At 39.9% G+C, this 22,657-nt stretch overlaps 1 protein-coding gene across 8 annotated transcripts in view; it reads right to left on the bottom strand.

Moving 5' to 3' along the window:
* FREM1 (FRAS1 related extracellular matrix 1) overlaps positions 1–22,657 on the bottom strand; it is a 65,159-nt gene that overhangs the window by 30,488 nt on the left and 12,014 nt on the right. For 6 of the 8 annotated variants that reach the window (XM_032206163.1, XM_032206162.1, XM_032206166.1 and 3 more), the window contains exons 3-19: positions 18,778–18,872; positions 17,890–18,191; positions 17,227–17,423; positions 16,304–16,627; positions 15,044–15,152; positions 14,560–14,691; positions 11,519–11,863; positions 10,760–10,902; positions 10,008–10,204; positions 8,723–8,813; positions 7,326–7,493; positions 6,654–6,862; positions 5,784–5,877; positions 5,119–5,371; positions 2,986–3,183; positions 1,537–1,722; positions 248–444 (exon numbers count right to left, since the gene is read on the bottom strand). In XM_032206163.1, the coding sequence (XP_032062054.1) occupies positions 248–444; positions 1,537–1,722; positions 2,986–3,183; positions 5,119–5,371; positions 5,784–5,877; positions 6,654–6,862; positions 7,326–7,493; positions 8,723–8,813; positions 10,008–10,204; positions 10,760–10,902; positions 11,519–11,863; positions 14,560–14,691; positions 15,044–15,152; positions 16,304–16,627; positions 17,227–17,423; positions 17,890–18,191; positions 18,778–18,872 (3,240 nt within the window). Of the gene's footprint in view, positions 1–247; positions 445–1,536; positions 1,723–2,985; positions 3,184–5,118; positions 5,372–5,783; positions 5,878–6,653; positions 6,863–7,325; positions 7,494–8,722; positions 8,814–10,007; positions 10,205–10,759; positions 10,903–11,518; positions 11,864–14,559; positions 14,692–15,043; positions 15,153–16,303; positions 16,628–17,226; positions 17,424–17,889; positions 18,192–18,777; positions 18,873–22,657 lie in introns of those variants that run through there. The other 2 variants (XM_032206164.1, XM_032206170.1) reach the window with 2 other exon arrangements.

Here is a 22,657-nt window from a genome sequence, read left to right on the forward strand (position 1 = left end):
TTCTTTGAGACCTCATTTACTTTACTTAAAGTTACCAAACAGAGCTGTGCACAGCTTCAGGCTCATTGAAGCTGTGTCTTACAGGTTTACATGGGATTTAACTAAGGTGTTTCCTGAACTAGGCTGAATTGCACACGAGAAGGGAAAGATACAGAGGAATATATGTCAGAACAATGTTCTGATTTATATTAAAGGGTGTTTTCTATAAAAAGTAGTACTATGGCAGGCATTTTTCTTCTGTCCTTACAGTGATGTTTCTTGCTATGAATTCTGGGACTTCATCATTGGTTGGGCTAATCAACACAAAAAACGGGGTCTCTGCTGAGCGATGCAGCCCATCGGTGACATAAAGTACAAAGTGGTCTGTCGTTGGCTCCATTCGCATGTGCCTGGCTTGTACATAGTTTATGTTCTGGGCTTTCAGGTGCTTCAGCTGAAATGAAGCTAGAAATGTTAAAGAAATGAGTTAGTGCAATCAGTCTTCTGTCCACTGGTGTGACATACCATAAACAAATCTGAAACTATGCCCTTCTTCAAAGACCAAATTGTTTGGATTTTGTAAGCTCTCAGACATTTTCTTGTCTGCCTTACTGGGTACTGAGGAAAAAGACAGAAAAAGGCCCTCCCCTCTAACACTCTGCAAATCCCAGTTTCAGACCTCAAGGCAGGGAGGGAAGGCAATTCCTTGTTCCCATGATGCTCAAATGAGAGGACTGATGAGAGAATAGGAGCTGTTAATCCTTCTCTTCCACTACTCACAAGCCAGTTTGTGACTGGAAAAAAGTCAGTCGCTGGGAAGAGAAAGCCACCATGCACATTTCCAGAGGAGTATGCTGGACATATGACCTTCTCTCTGTGGCACACCACTCTGTCCATCTTAGTGTAGACTGCAGAATGGCCCCAGATAACAAGACCCAGAAAACATCTGGGGCCTAAGTAATTACATTGATTGTTTTTGACTGGCAGACCAAGAAACCGGGGACCAAAAGGCTCAGCAATGCTGGGTGTCCAGCTGAAGACACAAGTAAGCATTACCAGTGCATGCGTGGTACAGTTTATTCTGCAGCAATTGAAACTGCCTTGCGGTATTCGAAGGCAGACCAGGGAAAAGACTGAAGTCAACTACTATCTCTATCACTTTTGCAACTTGGCCTTGGAGAATAACACAGGATCCAGATTTTTCACATCCTCTGCTACAGGTTTTTTTTGACAGAAATAAAGAGAGGCTGGGGGAAGGTTGCTTGGGAGAGTGAAGGCACAGAAAGCAGATTAATATTTCTTATTGCCACTTCTACTGGATTGCAGCTGGAATGCATAACACAAGAGCTGGCTTGTGCACTCCAAGTGCCAATTGTTCACATTTGCATAGTTGCAGTCTCTTTTTGAACTCCCCCTACACAATCCTACAATTCTTAATTTGCCAGCCACTGCTTTCCCCAGTAAGCCCATACACACCTGAAGCTACCTTTCCACAGCCCACCACATGGTTCTCTCTGTGTTTCATCTTCTCTATTACTTCATGTTTTGTAGACTTACCTATGCTTATACCAATGTTGCTCTTCTCAAACCCAGGAGAAGGCAGTATATTTTCAATGTAACCAAACTGGGGAGGAGAAACCAAGACAAACTCTAAGTCATCGGCAGTGGTGTCAGGGTCAGTGGCAAACAAATGGTTAATGGTAAGGGCTGCTGAGGAGCCCTCCTCCACCACAAACCTTGCACCTGCACACAAACAATATGATAACCATTACTGCTTATTAAGTTCAGCTTACTATTGTTTTTGTTAACAAGAATGGAAATAATAACTATGGAGGAAATGACAATAAATTCAGAGTTACTGAGGGCATTGGTTTGCCTTGGGGATTTTTGCTTACACCATCAACTTTCCCCATCATATAAGTAAAGGGGAAGGGTATCACACAATCATTTTACTGGTAAGTTAATAAGTATGGTTTATGTGCTGCTCAGAATCACTTGTTACCTCTGTTTGTCAGAGCATTAATTACATGATAGCTGTTACGAATTGCTCATAATGAACAATTTTTCATGCATCACTGCTTAATTTCCCTGCTGGGACAAGGCTTCATTTCCAGAACATTGCTTGGGTGATAGCCTGTAAATTACAAAACTACTCATACATATGCTTAAATATTCTCTGGAATACATACATATACATGATGCATACAAACAAATGACATTGAAAAAGAAAAAGACAAGCATATGGAAAGCACACCTTTAATACATATACTACAAGCCTCATCCAAAGCCCTGTGATTCAATGGAAATTTCACATAGTAGCTAGTTGTTGCATTAAATGTTTGTTATCAGCACAATTTCCTTTTCAGCTGAGAACTTTTGATCCTGAAAAGTACTAGAGAAAAAGTGGCTTCTGATCTATTCATTTCATTAGTTACATATATGGACTAGATTTGTTTCTATTCATTAACAGAATTAAACATAGAAAATAAAATATTCCCTTCCTTGATACCTACATACTCATATAAACTAAATTTCTGTTGCATACTTAACACACAAAGGTATATACATGTAGATACTTATGGGTATGTTTTTGCATTGTATAAACATGACAATTGTTTGGACCTAAGTTCTGGGATGAGATGTTGCTCTGTTTTACCCAGACATAGTGTACATCTACAACAATACACCACATGTGTAGATGGATGGGATCAGATCTGAGCACCCTAATTTCTAGCCACATGAATATGCAGCTGAACTCATACTTGCACCTGCAACTGAATTTGGTGGTTGCACTGCACTAGTAAAAGAATAAATAAATAAATAAATAGAAATTCAATCTAAAACTTCTGCATGTTGATCTCAGCTGACTCTTCCTGGTGCTTAAAGAAAAAAAAAAAAAAAAAAAAAAAAGAAAAAAAAAAAAAAAAGCTTGAGTCTTTAGCTGTTACATTAATTACTGCATAGCCCACATTATAATAATATGCTATAGTGAGAGGAAGCTTTCACCAGTTGCAATGGATGGTGGCTGGTTGTCCACTGGGAGTATAGTGATGTTAAGGTCATACACTGGGAATGGATCATGGAGTGGAACTGGAGGAGGAAGAGGTCTATCATAACAGCAGTCTTTCACATCTGGGCCAGCTTCACCATCAGAAATAATAAAGGTTAAGATCTCAAAGGAAGGAGTCAGGCCAATCTCCCCACCTGGAAAAGATGTTGCAAGTAAGAAGAAATGTTTTACTATAAGGAACCAAAACTTCAAAAACTTCACAAAGAAGAGTCTTGAATCCTGCAAGGAGAGACTCCAGTATTTGAAATCAAAAGATGGAGACAGACCAAAAGAACAAAACAAAACAAAACAAACAAACAAACAAACAAAAACAGTAAAATAACTAGAATTCTTAATTTGGGCTGTTTGGTCCACAGTTTGGTTTGGTATTTTTAAATAATTTTAATCAGATTACTTCTCTTCTAGAATAAAAAGCTGTAGACAAGTGTACAACTAAGTTAATATTACTGCTTTAATGTTATAATTTAATATTTTAATATTATAATTATAATTTAATATTATAATTGTAATATTACTGCAATAATATAATATTCAATTGTAATAAAATTGCTAATAGTCCTCATGATTCTGTTCTGCTTGTACTGAAGCATGTTCAAAATGTTCTTTTGTGCAGAAAGGATATTTTTTCTGGATTCCTCATCCAAGAAAGTTGGCAAAGATCTTTCTTGTATAAAATACTGTCACTCTGTGACATGAGGCAACATTCATGCTCTTCGGGAAGAAAACATTTTTGCATACCAAGAAATGCATGTATTCCTATATGCCTCTTAACCAAATAAAATGGACTGTAACAAGGACTGTGCTTTGTTACTGTGCTATATATGATGCCTATATCCAATCACTTTCAAGCTGTGGGCTGATGTTGAATGTCACACAACAGGCCACAACTGCCACCCCTCACCAGAAGCATCTGAGGGTGAGTGCATTCCATTTCTCAGCAGCCCTGGCAGCCTGCATCCAGTGCTGCTGCAAGTTGCTCCTGATACACTGCCTGAGAAGGAAAGGGAGTGACTCCCTGCCTCCTGTGCAACAGCTACTGGAAGCACATCTAGCATGCAGAAAATTGGGAATGGCAAATGCAAGTGACTTTACTCTTGAAAGTCAGCTTCTGGCCTTTAGTGCCCCTGCAAAACACTACTATTAAAATAGCATTCACAATATCTTTAGGATAGTGCACAAAAGTTTGTTATGGGTGGCCATAACCAAGTACTTCCTTCTCTTCTTAAATGCCAGCTGTTCATTTTAGACAGCGCCAAGCCTGAAAATATCACATAAATTCCCCACGCTAGCACAAAATTACAGACTAATTACACATAAAACTGGAGCCTTTGGAAAAAAAAAAATAATAAAATTAAAGCTGTCATCAGAGATGCAGAAAAGAGAACCTCTTTCATGCTAATAAAAGGACCAAATTAAGTAGGAAAGGGAGCTAACCAGCCGTTGATTTCTGTGAGTAATTAAAAAAATGTATTTGGGGATTTTAAAGATAAAACCACAAAATGACATCTTTCACCACATTCTCTTGAAGGAAATCTGAACACATTTTACCTTGTGGTACAGATAGACTGTAAACTTTCCAAAAGTGGGTACCTATCTAAATTGGAGAGGCAAGTGGCTAGTACCTTATGTTGTAAGCAGTTCTCTATTATAACTCAGCATCGATATTTACAGCATTACATTACTTTATCTACACAACTAAGAAAAAAGTCAAAGATATTTTAGTGTCATAAAACAAACAAAAAGATTCTATTTAGCTTCTATTTTAATATTAATATTGATAAAAATAATTTAAAAAACAATATTGCATCTGCAGCAGTGAAAGATATTGTCCAGGATTATGTTGCTTTCACGTAGCTCTACTATAATTTTAATTTCAAACAGTGATTTGGAGAACACATTAAAACATTTGATAGTAGTACATCATCAGCCCTGTTTCAAAGGCACCTCAGTTTTCTCACCAATCACAACATGTGATTTCTCAGCAGCTCCTGCTGAGCTTCTGGGAAGATTTTATGGATAAGGTTAAATTTTCTGCCAAAACTACCTGACCACCTCCCAGTCTCACTTACCAGTATGTTTATATGTGACTAAACCAGAGATGACATCAGCCTGGGAGAAACGCTCCACAGCTATGCCAGCTTTCCTCACCACCCCATGGTAGGGCTGGCGAACCAGCATAAACATCAATCTCATGTCATCACTGTCTGCATCTGTGGCATAAATGTACTTGGAGGAGAGGACCACTTCTTCACCTTCTTGGCAGTGTACCACAGGGATGAGGCCTGTTTGCAAAATGGGTGGCTCATCATTCACAGGCAACACCTAATCAGAAAGAGAATTTAAGATCTTTTATTCTTCATTTCAATAAAAGCCTGTTGTTTTAAATGCATTGCTTTCCAGACCAAACCATCAGCACACTGTCACAGTAAGAGTACATTGAGCTCTCTGTGAACAAGATTGAAACAGCTGAATTAGGTCCACTGTTAAAATCCAGATGTGAAAGTAAACCAAATTAAGTAGACTGTGTAAAGGAAATGGAACACATATATTGCTTCTGTCTTTACTTGCTCGATGATAAGGATGATTTGCCAAATTAACCCAAAAGCTAGGGTGAAAATGAAACCTAACAAGTCCATTATCTCCCAGTTTCCAAGGGAATATGAAGATTTTCAGAAGTTAAGCTTTGCAGTCTTCTGCAAGGGCAAATGCTCTCAGAAGTATGCAACACACTGACCTTGACATGTAGGATGAACTCTACAGAGTGGATGCTGTCTGTGGCTGCAAAGAGGATTTCATCAGTAAATGTCTCAGAGCCATCATGCCAATACCTGTGAGAAAAAGAAGCCATACTAATTTCACACAGAAAAAGGAGTTGTGGTTTTTGATCATGCCAGACAATGTGTATGCCCAGATAGAAAGCCAATCCCTGTGCAAGGGTTCCTATCAAAGACTTACAGTTCTAAATCACAGTATGTTCAGAAGGCTTGTGGGGTCTCCTATGTGAAGAACATAGGAGACTATGCCCTAAGATATGGCAGATATCAACTACGAAAAAGTTTTCACTGAATCTTTGTTATTTCTGCTCTATTAAACTTGCTTTCTCTCTGCAGTACTAACAGCCTCTGACTAACAGACGGTAACAAAGTCAGGGATCTCTAATTCTGCATGCAGGCAGAAAGTCAGCATCCTGTTCTCACCCCAGATACAGTAGCAAAATTTGCATCTTCAGGTTAATCAGTTTCAATAACAACCAAACTTTCTTGTAAGTTTCATTAAAAGAAAAAAGCTGATAACTGTTGCATTCTTCAAAGGAACTACATGGCTGCATGGCTTCCTCCTCACATGCGTGAGACAATGCTTCCTATTTACATCAGACGTGGTCTCTAGCTCTGTTTACTGGCCACACTTCTAGTTAGTTTCCACAGTGACCTTTGTGGTCCTCTGAGGCTGAGGTGGTAGTTTTGGCCAGGAGCAATATTGCCAGAGCCTGCTGCAGTGAGAACTTCTTGCTGTAGCCTCTGCACCTCACACTTCTTCACTGCAAGCGTCTCACTCATCCAGCTGAGACAGCCACCACGAGAAGAAAAGCAAACACTCTTCTAACCTGACTGCCCTGGTACGCAGCTCCCCACAGGAAAACCTGTCACCTTCACTCATGGGAACACTATCCAGCTCCACCACCCCGTGCTGAGGCTGTCGCTGCAGGAGGAGGAAGAGATGTTCTTGTTTTGTGTCCACATCAGAGATGAGAATGTGTCCCTCTGTGACAAGGCTCAGGCCACCCTCTTCCACTGTCAAGTGGCTTGTAAAAACCTATACGGAGGAGAAATGCTTAACTGATATTTGCTACTTCATGTCCAAACATACATTGAACACAGCAATTTCAATTTGCTCTAGTATTAAGACAGGTGACATCTTAAAAATCAAAACACCAAAGGCTTTAATCTTTTCTAATGCATCTAGAAAACCTGAAGAGTATACTAACAGTATGCCTTAATATGTAAAGCCCAGTCCTGATCCCATTCAGGGAGGCTCTTGACCTTCAAAGGCAACAATGCAGAATAGGGATTTAGGAGTTGTGGTTGAAGCCCTCAGTTTACTCACTATAAAAATTTTTAAATTAATAATAATAATAAAATAAATAAATAAAAATGAACAAACAAACAAAACAAACAAACAAACAAACCAGGCAGAGATCAGGACATTTCCCTATATTTCTTTTTTCTACGCAAAGCCATTTCCAAGACCTTCAACCTCCACCTCCCCATCACCCTACCTCTGGGGCTTGGTTGTCCACAGGAAGAATAGTAATATTGAAGCAGATCCCATATAAAGTGCCACCGTGCTGATTGCTGACAGAAAAAACAAACTTCACTTGCTGAGGTTCAGGACCAATGTCCTGAAGTGGAGGCATATAAGCAACTTTCATGTAGTTGACAGCATGCTGCAAAAAGTGAAGAGGGGTGCATGTAAGAAGATAATATAGGAGTAGTGAAAATCAGAACTTCAGGGACCTTTCTCATCCCCTCATTAGATGTTATCTGAACTTGCAAAATTAATTTCAGGAACATTGCTCACAGTCTTTAGCTATTGACAATACTGTGAGCAAGTGTATCTTTGCAGAACCACAGAATGGCCAAGGCTGGAAGGGACCTCTAAGATCATCTGGTCCAACCCCCCTACTGAGCAGGATCACCCAGAGCACAGTGCACAGGATGGCATCCAGGCTGGTTTTGAATATCTCCAGAGAAAGAGACTCTACAGCCTCTCTGGGGAACTTGTTCCAGTGCTCTCTCAGCTGAGTACAAGTTCAAACACTCAAAACTCTTGTGGCAAATAATACAGTCATACACAGCAAGTGATTACAGAGGCAATGGCTTTACCTTCTTGATGGAAAATGAGCTCTTTAAAAATGCTGGTTCCAGAGCCTTTTCCACACTGTGACTTTAAAAAAATTATCTAAACCTAACTTTTATTACAATATCTTCCAAAGCAGCTGAATTTGCCCTCACCCATATGAATAAACTGCACATCCTGCTTCCACAGGTAAGTGCAGACTGGTGAAAGAGCCTAGAACAATCAACAAAATTTTTCATTCGAACACATATGTTGGGTTAGGGATTAAGGACCTCTAGGCTCGCGGTTCTCATCATGGTATTACAATGGTCACCACTGTGCAGCCTTAAGCATACAGCAGGGTACAAAACAGGGCACTTTAATAATATGCTTAACAAAGACATCTGTCAAACTACAGAACAAAATCTTGAAAAAGAGCACATAGGCCTGTTCTAGCTTGGTACACAGCTATCAGTGGAGACACTGAGAAGAAACAGGGAACAGTCAGGGCCCCGTTTCCACATTTTGTGCACTTTTTCTTCATATCAGCATTATGCTGCAACCAAATACAGCCTACCTGTCAGCAACTGCAGCCCTTGTGGTTTCAGAGAGAGAGTTACATTTGCATACTCCAGAAATGAAGCATGACAGAAATTAGTTTTAAAAAACTGAGTTGAATTAACAAGCAATTGAATTATCTCTTCTAAAGCAGTATTCATGTGATAAAACTGAACCTCAATTTTCACTGCTTGTTTTCCTGTCAGGAATAAGCTATATGCTTGTGACTGTTCTTAAAATTGCTTGGTACTGATTATAGTACCACCTAACATAACAAACCTGAGTAAATGACCTCAGTGCAAGAGCAGCAGGATCCTTGACCAGTTTGGGGATGGTGTCCACCATAAACAGCTTCCCAGCATCAGAGTGCCTGTACGAAAATATGCATGTTACATCCAAGTTAGTGATATTAAAGAACAGGTTAAAAAAGTAAAAATAAAAAAAGGCACATAGATAAGTCTTGCCTTTCAAATTAGCTTTGCAGTCCCAACTGCACTGAAAGGAAAAACATTTTTCTTTCTTATTTTTTAATTATTCATTCAAATTTTATCACAGAAGACTGACTGAAAGAAATATCTGTTGGGAAAGTCAAAAAAATCATTGCATACCTCATAAGCAAGCTCTGGGTTTCCTACTAGCATGTCTCTGCACATTGCAGATACCAGTTTCAGTGCAACTGTGCCCATTTACACCACCTGCAATGCTAGACCATCATATTCCTTTTATTTACACAACTGCATCTATCTGTATATAAAAATTAAATTATTTCTTCCTATAGACTGTCAAAGTCAACTAGTTTTCACCCAGCCATCTTTCCAATGGAGACAACGACAGTAATTAGCAAACTGAATAATTATGTACCTCATCAGCTGAACAGGGAAAGTGCCTAAACATCCTGCTCCCTCAGCTACATACTGATTCTCTGTGTTTTCAGGTTAGAGTTGAAAATGTTGATTTTCAGCTTAAACTATATGGTGGCTGGAGTTTGAAATTTTCTGTTTAGTAGGTTGTTGCCAATGTTATCATGAATTTGCCAAACAGTGAAGCAGCATCAGGCATGTAAATTGCTATTACACCGGCTTGTCACATGCCCATGGTGTCCCCTGCATCCTGTCTTGACTGCAATTCTGCTCCACAAGTTCCTGGTCCAGGAGCTCACAATGCCATACATCACCTGGAAAAAGCTGTAGCACCTCATCTTCTCAGGCAGGGACAGCACAGGTCAGCACCAGTCTATCCATTAGGAGAGTTTCTGTGACTTGTAATACAGTATCCCAGGGGTGAGTGTAAAGTGCAAACCCAACCAAAGGAAAGAAAAGATTTCAGGTGCATTTCTTCTACTTTCTTGCTAAATTTTGCAACTTTCTTGTATTATTCTGTGTATTACTCTGTTAATTTCAGCTCTAGCTCTGACTTAGTTACTAACAGGAGAGCTGCACCCAGCTATTGTCAGCTGTACTTTAAGCGAACAGATGAATAACCTGAGATACAAGCATGCTATTGCCACTGAGTTTGCTCTCAGGCTTTGCCCTGACCCACCTGGAAGTTATGAGTCCACACCTACCCATGCATGCAAGAGAAAAATGGGGAAGTGGTTATGGTGTATGTGAGTTCCCTGTCTTGCTCTTCCACGTCTATGAAGTGAAGATGTTTCTTAGTGAGGTGAGCAATCTCAGTCTCCTTAACAACAAGGTGACGGGTCACTCCTGGGGCTTCTCTGGGTAGCTGATCATCCACAGGGATAATTTGCACCATCATCACCTAGAGTCAGAAGTTGATAAAATCAGCAGCCACTCGTCTTGATGAGAGACTGTCCAAGCAATTTTTTTGCACACAAGCACATACAGAAATAACTGGATCACTGGAATATGAGATAAATAACAGTTAATTGCAGAGCCCATAAACGTCAGCAGCATACCTTTAAAACAAAATCAAAGTTAAATTCAGTATGTTTGACATCTGAGTGGAATAGTCTGTTCTCTGTTGATTTCAGGAGTACTGTTTTTGTTGTTGTTTTTGTTGTTGTTGTTGTTGTTGTTTTACCATCCCCAAATCCAATATTTTCAGCATTTAATTTTATGATATGGGGAAAAGGTCACTGAGAATGGATGGTATTTTTCAGACAGAGAGAATTACCCCATGGAAAGCAAGAACAGGAACTAGCCCTGAAGGATATTACTTGTGGTGATGACTATGGTGACAGCAAACAGAAGAGACCTATCCCAATTTGGCTTGAAAGTCTTGCAGAAGTTGTAAAATCATCAGCTGTTTGAAGGAGAAATAGAGGGCCCTGCCAAAGATGTGTCAGTGTCGTACCTGTGGCTCCGAGAGATTGGGAGGGTCATGGCTATCACACAGCACAAACTCAAGGGAGTCTTCAAACACTTCTCCTCCCAAATGATGATAATAAATTATTCCATTAAACAGATCCCTCTGAAGAAAACTGCTGACAGGATATCCTGTTGAATTAAAGAATATGTCTTCTATTCAATAGTGTAAGACTTTAATCATTCATAAATACTGTCCATTAGCTATTCAAGTAACTAGTGAAGCGTAATGACCCCTTTCTCACCCTAGGTAGAGAAAAGTCTTTAAAATGTTCTCTGATCATCTTCCATGTTTCCTGAAGATCGTCAACTTCTTTTCTTTGTCAGTAAGCAATCATTTAAATAATGAAGCAATGTAGAAAATGGACCTGGATCTCTAAGCAGAGGATAACAGAATTCATGTGGCTGGCAGCCTCTGCATCTAACACAGGGGTTTCTGAGTTCAGTTCATCTAATAGCTCTGAACTTTTCAGGTATCCTTGCAGATAAAGTTACTCCTGACTAGCCAAACACCTCTGGAGGAGAAAAATAGAGTAGAGAAATAGATGGAAGACTCAGGGCTAAATTGTGTTCATATTTAAAATTTTGCTTTAAAAGTGCAGAGACCACCATTAATTAATGATTAGGATTTACATTATAATAACAGCCCAATTTTTCCTGAGCCAAAGTAAGCCTAATCATTTCACATAAAGCAGTCTAAAAAACAGAGGGAAAAGAAAATTGTGTTATTGTGGATGTGTTTCATTACCTATTAAGTTTGGCCCTGGTTTCTTCATGATTTCTCCAGCCTGGGGTAGCTTGGTAATGTTGAACACTATGTAGTCATCACTGGAATCCATGTCAGAAGCTTGAAGCATGGAGCCCTGAATCAGGATCATCTGTCCCTCATGAACCTCAATTATTACATTGCTGATCAGAAATGGAGGGCTGTCATCTTTAGGAAGGATATTGATTGGAAATTTATGGCGAATACTGTGGGAGCCATCAAAAATCCTAAACACTACAAAATCCTTAGTAGAATCACTGTCATCATGATGGTAGTAAACAACTCCAGCCTGAATGTCAGAGACTGTGAACATGAATCCTTTCCCTCCTGTCAAAGCAGTATAAGAAAATGTATCAAAAATGTGTAATTCAGCCCAGAGGAGAATAGTTCCACCAATATAAATGTTACAATGGTAAAGACGAGGAGAGTGCATTTCTAAACTTTCTAGTACAAAATTAAAAAAAAAAAAAAAAAAATCATCTACTGGAATAGTTAAGAATGCAGAATTTACAACTGTGCTATCAGGCAAAATCCTGCAAATGTCCATTGCATTAAGATAATTGGAGGCATCAGGGATTTCTAACTGTGACAGTTTGGATTTTAATTTCAACCAATCCTTTCTTATCAGAACATTTTGCTTTTATTTTATGAATCAAGGAGACTATGCTTTGTAATTACAGCTCAGTGTTTCAGTGCAGATAAAAATAACATTTTTATCTGATAGTTCTTAGGCTTTTTGTGCATATTCAGGTTACTGTCCATAAAGAGACTATTTTGGACCTCTGCTTCACTGGATGTGTTATACATACAAAAATATTTCAGGCAGGTTAAAAGTTCTGTGAACTCCAGGCTGGTGCAGGACAAAATGGTCTACCCAGGGCCTCCAAGGAAAATATTTTTGGCCCTCCATTCTTTGTGACCTCCACAGAGCCACCCACAGCTGCATGTACAGGTGCTTTCACACTTCCTTTGTGCCTTACTTGAAGAGAATTATAGTCAGACTTTAGGATGCAGTCATAACTGCATCCCCATCAAACAAAAGCCTTTTAAAGGTGACAGGAGGCACGGAGCAACACCATATATTCCTTTTCCTTTCAGGGCTTTCCTTTAGCCCTAGGACTGGGATTACCAGACCTATCACACAAGCACTCAAAACATTGGGTTGATTTATTGCTCTCTAAGCCGGTGGGGTTCGGTGGGCACTGGCTCAGACCATCTTCCAGCAGCATTAAAGGAGTGACAGTGCAGCTGGAAGGCTAAACCTGGGGCCTTCCTTTAGTATGTGAGCACCAGCTGGTGTTTGCCAGACCAGAAAGGCAACCACTAAAAATTGCAGTTACAGCTTCCTCTGCATGTGCCTACGCATAAATGACACAAAACCGAGAACCAGGCATGGTCACTGGACAAGAAGCATCTGTCACAGGGTGGCCTGCGGGAGGCAGAGCAGGCCCAGGGTGCTGCAGGCAGGGACACCACTGCCACCACAATAGGGGCCTGGGCTCAGGCTCTGCTTGCTGCCAAGGCTCGGCCAGCCTGGGTGCTTGGCCAGCCTGGCTGCGTGGCCACCCCAGGCCACCTCCTGCCACAGTCTGTCAGACAGAGCTGGCCCTGGAGGCTCTGCCCATAGGGTGGCAGGAGGCCAATACCTTGAGGCCCACAACTGCACAGCAAGGGTTTCCTGAGGGGAAACATACTTCTCAACAACTTCTGTTTCCAGCAAATTCCAAAAGTACCACCTTCCCCTTTTCTTTGAATGTTTGCTTTGTGTTTCTAGGCTGTGCATTTTACTAAAAATATTTAACTATCAAAAATCCAGCATTAAGACTGGCAGCATCTTTCCACCCTGCCAACAGCAGAGTGATTTCTTTTACCTGTATTCTTTCCCATATGAGAGTAGCACTGAGATGACTCTTGAGATTTCAGACAAAAAATAGTAATATGGAAAATGCAGCAGGCTAATGAATTAGAAGTGTAATTTGATTTCCACCTTTTAAATTAAACTTTTTAAGATGCTGGTAAACAACAACCCTATCCTGGATTGTCTGTTGTCTGTATTTGTCAACAAATAAAGATCATTCAGCAAACCTTAAGCATCCTCAGCACTTAAGAAGAAAATGTAGTAACTGAATTTGACCTAGGCCATGCCTGCTCTATGCCAGCATAGCTGATTTCTTTAAAGTTTCGGCTTTGGGATTTAAATTAATGTTAAGAAAGTAAAAAATTAAATACTGTGGATTTTTTTTATTTTTATTTTTTACAGTGGTATTTATTGCATGGTTGCAATAGAGGAGGCCAGTCAGCAGAGGGAGATCAAGCCTGACATCAAGCCTTCCCAGCGGTGCAGCGCTGAGATGCCCAGAGCCGCGGGGCAGGGATAGCCCAGCACAGGGCTACCTTGCTCCTCGGTTCATTGCAGAGCCGGCTCCTCTCTGGCTCTGCTTTTGCTGTTCTCTCTGGCGGTGAACGCTGCAGAAGCAGCACTCCCATATCCCTGGCTTTCTTGCTGTCTTTGAGCAGCACGGGGAAATGTCAGACTATGCTGGTATTTCTCTGGTTCTGTGGAGGGATCACAGCCACCAAGGACTTCACCCATCCCTGGTGAGAACTGGCAGTAACAGGGCTGCTGCCCATGGTTACTCACATTAATTCACTTGGGCTGAATTCACCTACAGTGAAGAAAATAAGAACCAATTTCATTTTCAAATGAAAGTGGCATGTAGGCAAAATGCCAGACTTACAAGTCTTTCCCACTTAATGGTGGAGACAATATAAATATACTATTTGCAAAAGTGTGCGAGCTATGCAACTGACTTTCATTATGAACTTTTGAAATTCTTTGTGTACATCCTGCTGTTCCCTTCTGCATCTTCATTCCCTTATAAATCTGTCTCTCAAGCTGGCTGTCCTCAGCAGGGAGTGACATACAACAGACCTGGTCAGCATCTTCTTTACCACCATGTTAGCATAGCCAGTTGTCTCTAGAGACGGTGTTTCCCGGCCCTCAAGTCTAAACAGTGATTTACCTCTCACTGTGAGCCGCCCATGCTGTAAGCCATCAACTGTCACCAAGCGAACATTTTGGATGTCATCATTGTCTACAATTTGGAAGTGTTGCCATGTGATTGGTCGGGATTGTCCTTCCAGGAGATTGAGGCCTACAAAGAGCAGAGTGTTATTTTACAAAAGTATCAGCAATATTCAAGGCTCTCAGTATCCCTTTCTGAATGTTTCTGCAGTCAGGGGAAAAAAAAAAAAAATAGTCCCATCCATGTATCTGCCTGATACAGACATTTCAAGAGCAGCTTAAAAAAATAAAATAAAAAATTAACATTTCTTTAAGTTTCTATAACATTTCCTCCCCAAAAGGGATAAAGAAAAAAAAAAAATTACACTCCTTCAGTTTCATCCTTAAACTCCAGGTGTAGGTTTGAATTTTAGAGCTCTGTCAAATGCCATGTCCAGACTGTGAGCAATTCTGTAGAATAAACTAAGTAAAAGAAATCTCACCTGTATTCCATGAAACCCGGGGAGCATTTGTATCTGCTGTTCTGATAGAAAGATGCACTGTGATCGGTAAACTCCTTTCAAAGTAGAAGTCATGAACCTCAACCTCTAGCTGTTGAAAAAACAAAGAGTTTATTGGAAAAAAAAAAAAAAAAAAAAAAAGTGTTTGTACACCAAAAATGTGTTTGTACACCAAAACACATACAGTGTGTTCTTATCTCAGTGATAGGAGATTTTAACATCTTCTGATAAAAAAGTAAAAAACAAAACTCAGTTTAGCTTGTAAAGAGTCTTTGAGATTCTGTACTAGATTAAATATCTGTCTTCTGTGTTCTTGACAGCAAATGGAGGTAATCTGCAATGTATAGAAATTAATGGGAAAGATGAGCGTTTTCATTGTTGGTTGGGGTATAATTAATACTGCAGTTAACACAAGACTTTTTTATAGCAATAATAAAGGGGGGAAGGGATACTTTCCTCTTTTTAATACCTGTAGGAGGGAAAAAAATATTTTGAAAAAAAAAGATGTACCCAAAGTGGGAGACATTCATCTTCTGCAGTCTCTGGCATGTCTGGTGGGTGAAAAATTGCTAGCAGCAAACATGGGAAAGGTAGAAGTGGTGCTCAGTTCCTGCCCAGAATACATAAATGTATTCCTGCAGCCTTGGTCTCATAGCTTTATACTGTTTAGTTGTTGACTTACTACAGACCTGCAGACACCAGAAGAAGTAGAAGAAGAAGCAGAGGAAGAAGAAGAAGCAGAGGAAGAAGAAGAGGAAGAAGAAGAAGAGGAAGAAGAAGAAGAAGAAGAAGAAGAAGAAGAAGAAGAAGAAGAAGAAGAAGAAGAAGAAGAAGAAGAAGAAGAAGAAGAAGAAGAAGAAGAAGAAGAAGAAGAAGAAGAAGAAGAAGAAGAAGAAGGAGGAGGAGGAGGAGGAGGAGGAGGAGGAGGAGGAGGAGGAGGAGGAGGAGGAGGAATAAAAAGAAAATTGTTTTTAGGTATTTTGAGACAAAGGATAAAACTCTTCAAGTTCAAAGAAATTACTAGAGTAGCAAGCAACAAAGACATGGTTTTTGTTAAACTGGTAAGCTGATGAGACATAGGTGAAAGCAGTAATATTTATAATCTCAGTTCCTGTATTGCATATAGTTAGAGTAACAGTAAGTTTTGTTCTGAAAAATATCTGTTACAAATGGATGCATTTGTTTATAGATTAACAAATTGCAAGATGAAAACCAGCAAATATTCATGTTTTACACTGGTACCTCATAACTCCTCCTCTCTGTGTGGCTGTTATTTGGAGGCTGATAAGCAATGAGCATTTCACTGAGATCTTTCCAAGTGAAGGAGCCAACAGGTTTTGTGTGGTCTGATAAATGGGTGATGAAGCCCTGCAGAGGTGGCTTGGTAATGTTGAACACAAGCAGGGACTTTGGAGTTTCACTGTCTTCAGCATCAACCGTTGTGGTTGTAATGGAGGTTAAAATAAACTGGTCTACTTCCAGGAAGAACTTTGCCCCCAGAGCAGGTTTGGGAATTTGATTGGGAATAGCACCTTTAATCTGAACACGGAGCCATGCATATTCAGTCTACAACAGGGAGAAAAAGGAGAACTGAAAGGACAAAGTAAAGCAAACAACATAAATTCAACTTCCATTACCATCACATAGCTAATTGGGGCACTTGTTAAAGCAATAAATTATTCTGAAAAGAATTTAAACATTTTCATGAGAAAATGCCTAAAGTAAAATATTTATACCTCAGGAAACGTCTTCCAGGTTCACTTGTCTTCTTTGTGGTTTTAATTTTGGGCTGAAACAACTTGCCTAATTTGATGTGAGTTTCATGAATAATTTTACCTGACAGAAACATGCACATGAGTCATTAATTATTATTAACTGAAAATGCTCACACAGCTCTTAGCTTATTAATTACTATATATGTTGAAAGCAGTGCAGTTCATGCTCTGTAAAGGAGTGGAATTATGCCAGGATTAATTTTGCTTTTAGGCTAAACTACTCAAGACTGCCAGTAAACAGCCAAAGGTGTTTCTCTCTAGCATAGGGACATAAAGATAATGCATGCAATTTGTCCAGCTGGCAACACTGTAAGAATAATTTAAAAAATAAAAATAATTTTTTTTTTGGAAACCAAGAAGACAGACATCGTAAGTTGCATAGAAGTCTACCTTGTGCAGAGTTTTGCTTCTGCTGTCTGTGAGATCCAGCCTCACAGGAATATAATCAGTGTCTGGTGAGGAAGGGTCAAGGTGCTGATACCGAATCCCCATCCTCAGAAACTCTTCACAGCTCATTTTTGTGTTGTAGATGACTCCCACTCCCAGTGTACAGCTCCCATTTCTGCACTGCTGGCCTGGACTGTGCTCTGTAACACAACAGAAGCCATAGTGAAACAGTTAACTGAGCAGAAACCAATACAGGAAGCCCGTTCACTAGGTTAAACTAACCCAGATTTCCTGACCCAATTTCTCCTACAGGGTTTTGCTTTCACCTGAGCTTTTCCAGCTCCAGACTCCCTTGGTCCTTGGCAAGATGCTTCCTCCAACTACTCCCTCTGCTGTTTCTACTGGGTTTTGGCACTCCCAAAGCCGTCACATCGGTCTACAGGTCTCAGAGCCAAAACCAGATTCCTCTTAGGGGATTACTGACCATTTGTGAGCTGCATTTTGCCCCACACAAACTTCATGACCCTTTCTGTTTCCAAGATAGCTCAAGCTGTTTGTTAAACTTCTCATGACCCACTCCTACCCAGCATGTCTGGAGAAAACAGCAAATGCAATCTGCCAGGTCCCTTTGAACCTGCTAACACAAACAACTAAAGCACATCATACTAGGGCCAGAGAAGAAGCTCTGTGGCTGATCCCCACGAAGCTGTTCCTGCTGCACGTCCCCCACGATGAGCTGGCCATGGGCAGGTAGGTGGGTTTCCGAAGAGGCTATGGAAATGGTACATTCCAGATTTATCTTCCTGTCGTAGTCAAAAGTGAGGACATTTTTGTCAATTGCCCTGGACAGACCGTAGTACTCAGGCACCTCCAAGGCTTGGGAGCGCATTTTGATGATGTTACAGTCTGGCTCAAGTAACTGCACGTGGAGAGTGAATGTTTCTACAAATGTTTCGGTTTCTGTAAACCTGCAGGTGATAGGAGGAAATGAATTATGCTTCATCCCATCTGTCACTCTCAGTGAATTTTGTGTTAGCCTCACTTTCTAAACTGATTTACTTGAACTCCTTTCACTCATGTGCTCTCAAATCCCAGATCTTCAGAGAACATGAGGTGTCCAACACAGCTGCCAACCTCTTCATGCTTGTAAAAAGGGTGTCAGTGAATGAATAGGCTATTTGTTATTTATACCCAGGGGTCTGTGTCCCTGTCAGAAGTAAAGGATGGGACATGCCATGCTTTTAAAGTACTCGTGCCACTTTCAATAACAAGAAGAAGAATCACTAGTTTTCTGTAATGAACAAGCAGTATATAATATTTAGGAATACTAATAAACACATTTTCACAGTGTACTTGATATAAATCATGAAAAATGTTCCTGTAAACAGATGGTCAGCTGTTCATTAACAATGCTGCTGCTGAATCTAAGTAGTTACCACGTGTACAGCAGAACCTGCTTTTACCCTGAAAAATGAACTGCTTGCTCTTCCTTACAAAATTGCGTTCATTGTAACAATGAAATGTGATGATCCAGTGTGATGCAATGCTGCTTACCTGTACAGCCTGAGCATGACCGTGTCTTCATCTAAAATTGGACAACCATTGTGGGTATATTTAACTTCATTAGGAAGGAAGTGGCAATCAAAAACCTATGGAGGAAGAACAGACAAGTACAACACTGTCGAGGAAGCTAACTTCACAACTTCTGTTGTTGTTCTCTTTGGCTATCAGGAATGCATCAGCCTAAGGAAATTTCTAATCTACTGTTTATTTCTGTAAATAGGTATTTACCCATCCTTTGGTCTCCCAGAGAGATCCAGAGCACCAACAGCAATGTGCTGCTCTGCAGTTAGAACGACATATAAAAGTGATTTTCTCATGCCACCAAGTCCCTTCTCTTCCCTGTAGCTCAACAGCCAGCTTTGCACACACTCGCCACCGCTGCCTGTGCATGTATGGATACTGTTGTGCTCAGAGGAAGAACTGCAACTGACCTGAACTGATCTGAACTGCAGTTCTGATCAACAGTTTCTGAAGGATAACTTTGCATTTAATAGTTTTACAAGTTGCTTATACTGTAGCTACTTTAAACATTAAATCCTTTATATATATATAATATAATATATATATATATTGCTCTGGAGAGTTCTGATATGCCCATTCTTCAGAAAAGAGATTTAGATTTTGGGGCATATGATTGGCATGTCCTCACATACGCCAATTTGGTATATGTCCTCACATATGCCAGTTTGAGAGTATGGTAAGTTACATGCAGTTATAATTTTTAACAGAGTTTAATGACTGAAAGCTCCTGGCATTGATTTAGCATAGACCATTTCCAAATTATCCTTGTGATAAGAGGGAACCCTTACACATCCCATGCATGGGCAGAGGATAATCAATGTCTCATATTTACAGAAAGAACATATTAGTGTCAGCAACAGGGCAGAAGCTAATCATTTCTTGTGTGTTTCACTGCAGAGTGAAATGCATTTTTGATTCAGTTTCTATGGGCAGTATTCACACATGATTTCTTCCTCTGTGTACTAAAATAAAATCTGTTTAGCATTCACCAATAGTTCTGATGAGGTCATAACCTATCAGAATTAACACATGTGCAGTTGACTGGCAAGCGAGGGCTTTTTGCAGAAAGTAGTTATTTCATACTACCAGTCATTTCTTAAAATACAGTAAAAGAGTAATGAAAATGAAATGGATTGCCTTAATTAGCTACATCTCCCAGCCGCTCTGGAGGATGGTAAAATGGAAAGGGCTTTTTGGTGAGATTTTGACTGTAACTGTTGTAAACAATGAAATTCTTTAGATGCTCTGAATTTCAATGTAAAAATAAAGTAATACTCTCATTATTAGTAGTAGCAGTATAGTAGTAGTAGTGGTAGTAGAACTAGTAGTAGTACAGCAAGATGGAAGTTCTAATGCTGTGTAATGGCTACATAGAAACAAAGGCCAGTAGTTCTTACATCTTTCAATGTAAATCAAGGAAATGGTCAGGATGCACTTCTGTTAATTGCACATTAGCAATCAGAAATTTAGAAATTAGATTTCATCTGCTGTCCCTTCATCACTTTCATTATTATTGGCAGTGTCCATTTTCACTGATGGTACTCTCAGAGGCTCAAGCTACGTGGTAATTGTTCCATATTTCTAGTGATTTTAAAATGTATTCCCTGCTTTTAACTTTTACAAAGAAGCAGGTTGCACAAAATCATATTTTTTCAGTAAGTAATGAATTAGTTGTTTATCAGACACATATACATGGATTTACCACCATATTCCAATTGGCTAAAATAACCTTGGAACAATCCACAATATATGGTGTTACAGACATTATGACTGATTTTTGTTTGTTGAGGCTGCTTAGGAAAAAAACGATAAGAAGAGTTCATGAAAAAATGTTTCATATATAGCCAATTTTTGAACTATGTTGTGTTTGTTCTGCTGTATGTTGTTTTCACGTGTTTTAGAAATATATTTTGTATTTTGCAGTATTCAGCAAATAACATGCCCTTTTCTTACTTAATATCTTCCTCTTTTTTATGGAAGCTAACAGCAAGGAAGGTAATTAACGAATTAGAGAATGAATTAACAGCAAGGAAGGTTAAGTAATGAATTAGAGAGTCTTCAGTGACATTCTAGAGAAAAAAAAGTTGAAAAAAAGTTGTTAATGTTGTGTCAAGCTAAACAAAAATATGTATTTATATAGGAAAGTCACTCATGCTATAGCTTCCTGTAGTTTAGTAACATACGCTGATGATAAGATTCTTCACTGATATAAACCAGTGAAGAGCCGTCAAGGTCTGTGGGGTTTTTGGTAATGTGTAGACCTGACCTGCACCTAACAATTGGCTGATTCATCCCTGTTTGTACAAGAATAGACTTCCTACAACTGAGGAGGTGGTTATTCATATCAAAGAATTTATTTCTTTCTTTATAAGACATAATTAGTTCCACCTCTTAATTGATAGCAAGGGGATAGAAGATGAAGGACCTTTCCACAAAGGTCTGTTACCACTGACTGGTTATTTTATATGTGTATAAGACTCAATCTGCTTTGCAAGAAGAAACATCTGTTTTATGTTTCCTAATATGTTTTCCTTTTATATGAGCAGGCAACTCTAATTGTCTATAAATTCACTGGGTAAAACAAAGGAGATCTAAATCTTTTCCTAATTACTGTCGAGCTTTGTTTTTTTCCACTTCAACTGCTTTTCAATTACAAATTATAATTAAATTGTCACACATTCCTAGTACATTACTCACTTTAATGGCAGTAAAATAGATCAGATCAGAGAGATTTTCAGGTGGTAGAATTTCCTAGTAGAAAGAGCATGAGTGGCACCAGGATGGCCAGACTCTGGCATGTTGTTACAGGAATGGTTAAAGATCAGAGAACACATTTGAGTGTATCATTGAAAAGAGAAGGTCTTATCCTACAAATGGCATATTGCCAGCTGGGCAATATGACTTGACAAGCAGACTGGCTAATTCTCTGGCAGCGTCCATGGAGAAACCCACTTGGAAACATGTTTGCAGCGGTCCCACCTCCATGTGGCTACAGAGCGAAGGAGAAGGCACCTCTCCTGTTGGGATGTCACTCTGGCCAGCACCCATCCAGGGGAGGTATCCCCACACCACTAGCAGCCATAGCCCTTCGCCATCTTGGTACCCTGTGTTCACCTGCCCATGAGAGCTCCTTCTTCCAGGTGAGGTGCACCTGTAGCCTCCAAGAGGTGCTCTTGTGCCTGGGATAGAATTGGGACCATGAAAGGATGGGCCCTTCACTTAACAGAGGTGGGGTTGGGAGCAGAGAAAGGCAAGGACCCTAGGTATTTCAGAAAAATTGAAAGCAAAGAGTAAGGTCAATTCCTCAGTCAGCCGCTTTGCATACAGAAGCAGTCTACTGGCAATGTGGTGTGTAAGACTCTCTTTTTCTCCTAGTGGGCCAGGCAAGGCTGGGAAAGTGGAGAGAAAAAAATGATGCATGCACCCTTGAGCTCAGAGAAGAGGGTTCTCTGCAAAGCCTTCCAGCAGAGGTACTGAACTTCCAGGGACCGGTCTCTGGAGAAGTTAACATGTTGCCATGTTCATCACCTGCTGTTTTCCCTGGCGTGAATGTGCTGGTTTGGCAAAAGTAATTGTGGTGCAAAATGATGTAAAAAATAATGTTGATGAGCAAGCCAGAAGCTCTGAAAAACTTTCTGGGGCTAGTGTTTCTGCAGAGACCACGACAAACCTCAGGGAGAGTGTTTAAAAATCCAGACACATACACAAATATAGTCAAGTACGTTATATGGTACAATTAACAAAACTTTACAGAAACAGAAAAAAGCTCTTTGGTTATGGTTCATTTTAAAGCCATTAATCTACCTCTACCATTATGTTTTCATGCCAGTTACTTCCAACTCCCTCCTGC

Source organism: Aythya fuligula, chromosome Z (genome assembly GCF_009819795.1).
Source record: "Aythya fuligula isolate bAytFul2 chromosome Z, bAytFul2.pri, whole genome shotgun sequence".
NCBI classification, from domain to species: domain Eukaryota; kingdom Metazoa; phylum Chordata; class Aves; order Anseriformes; family Anatidae; genus Aythya; species Aythya fuligula.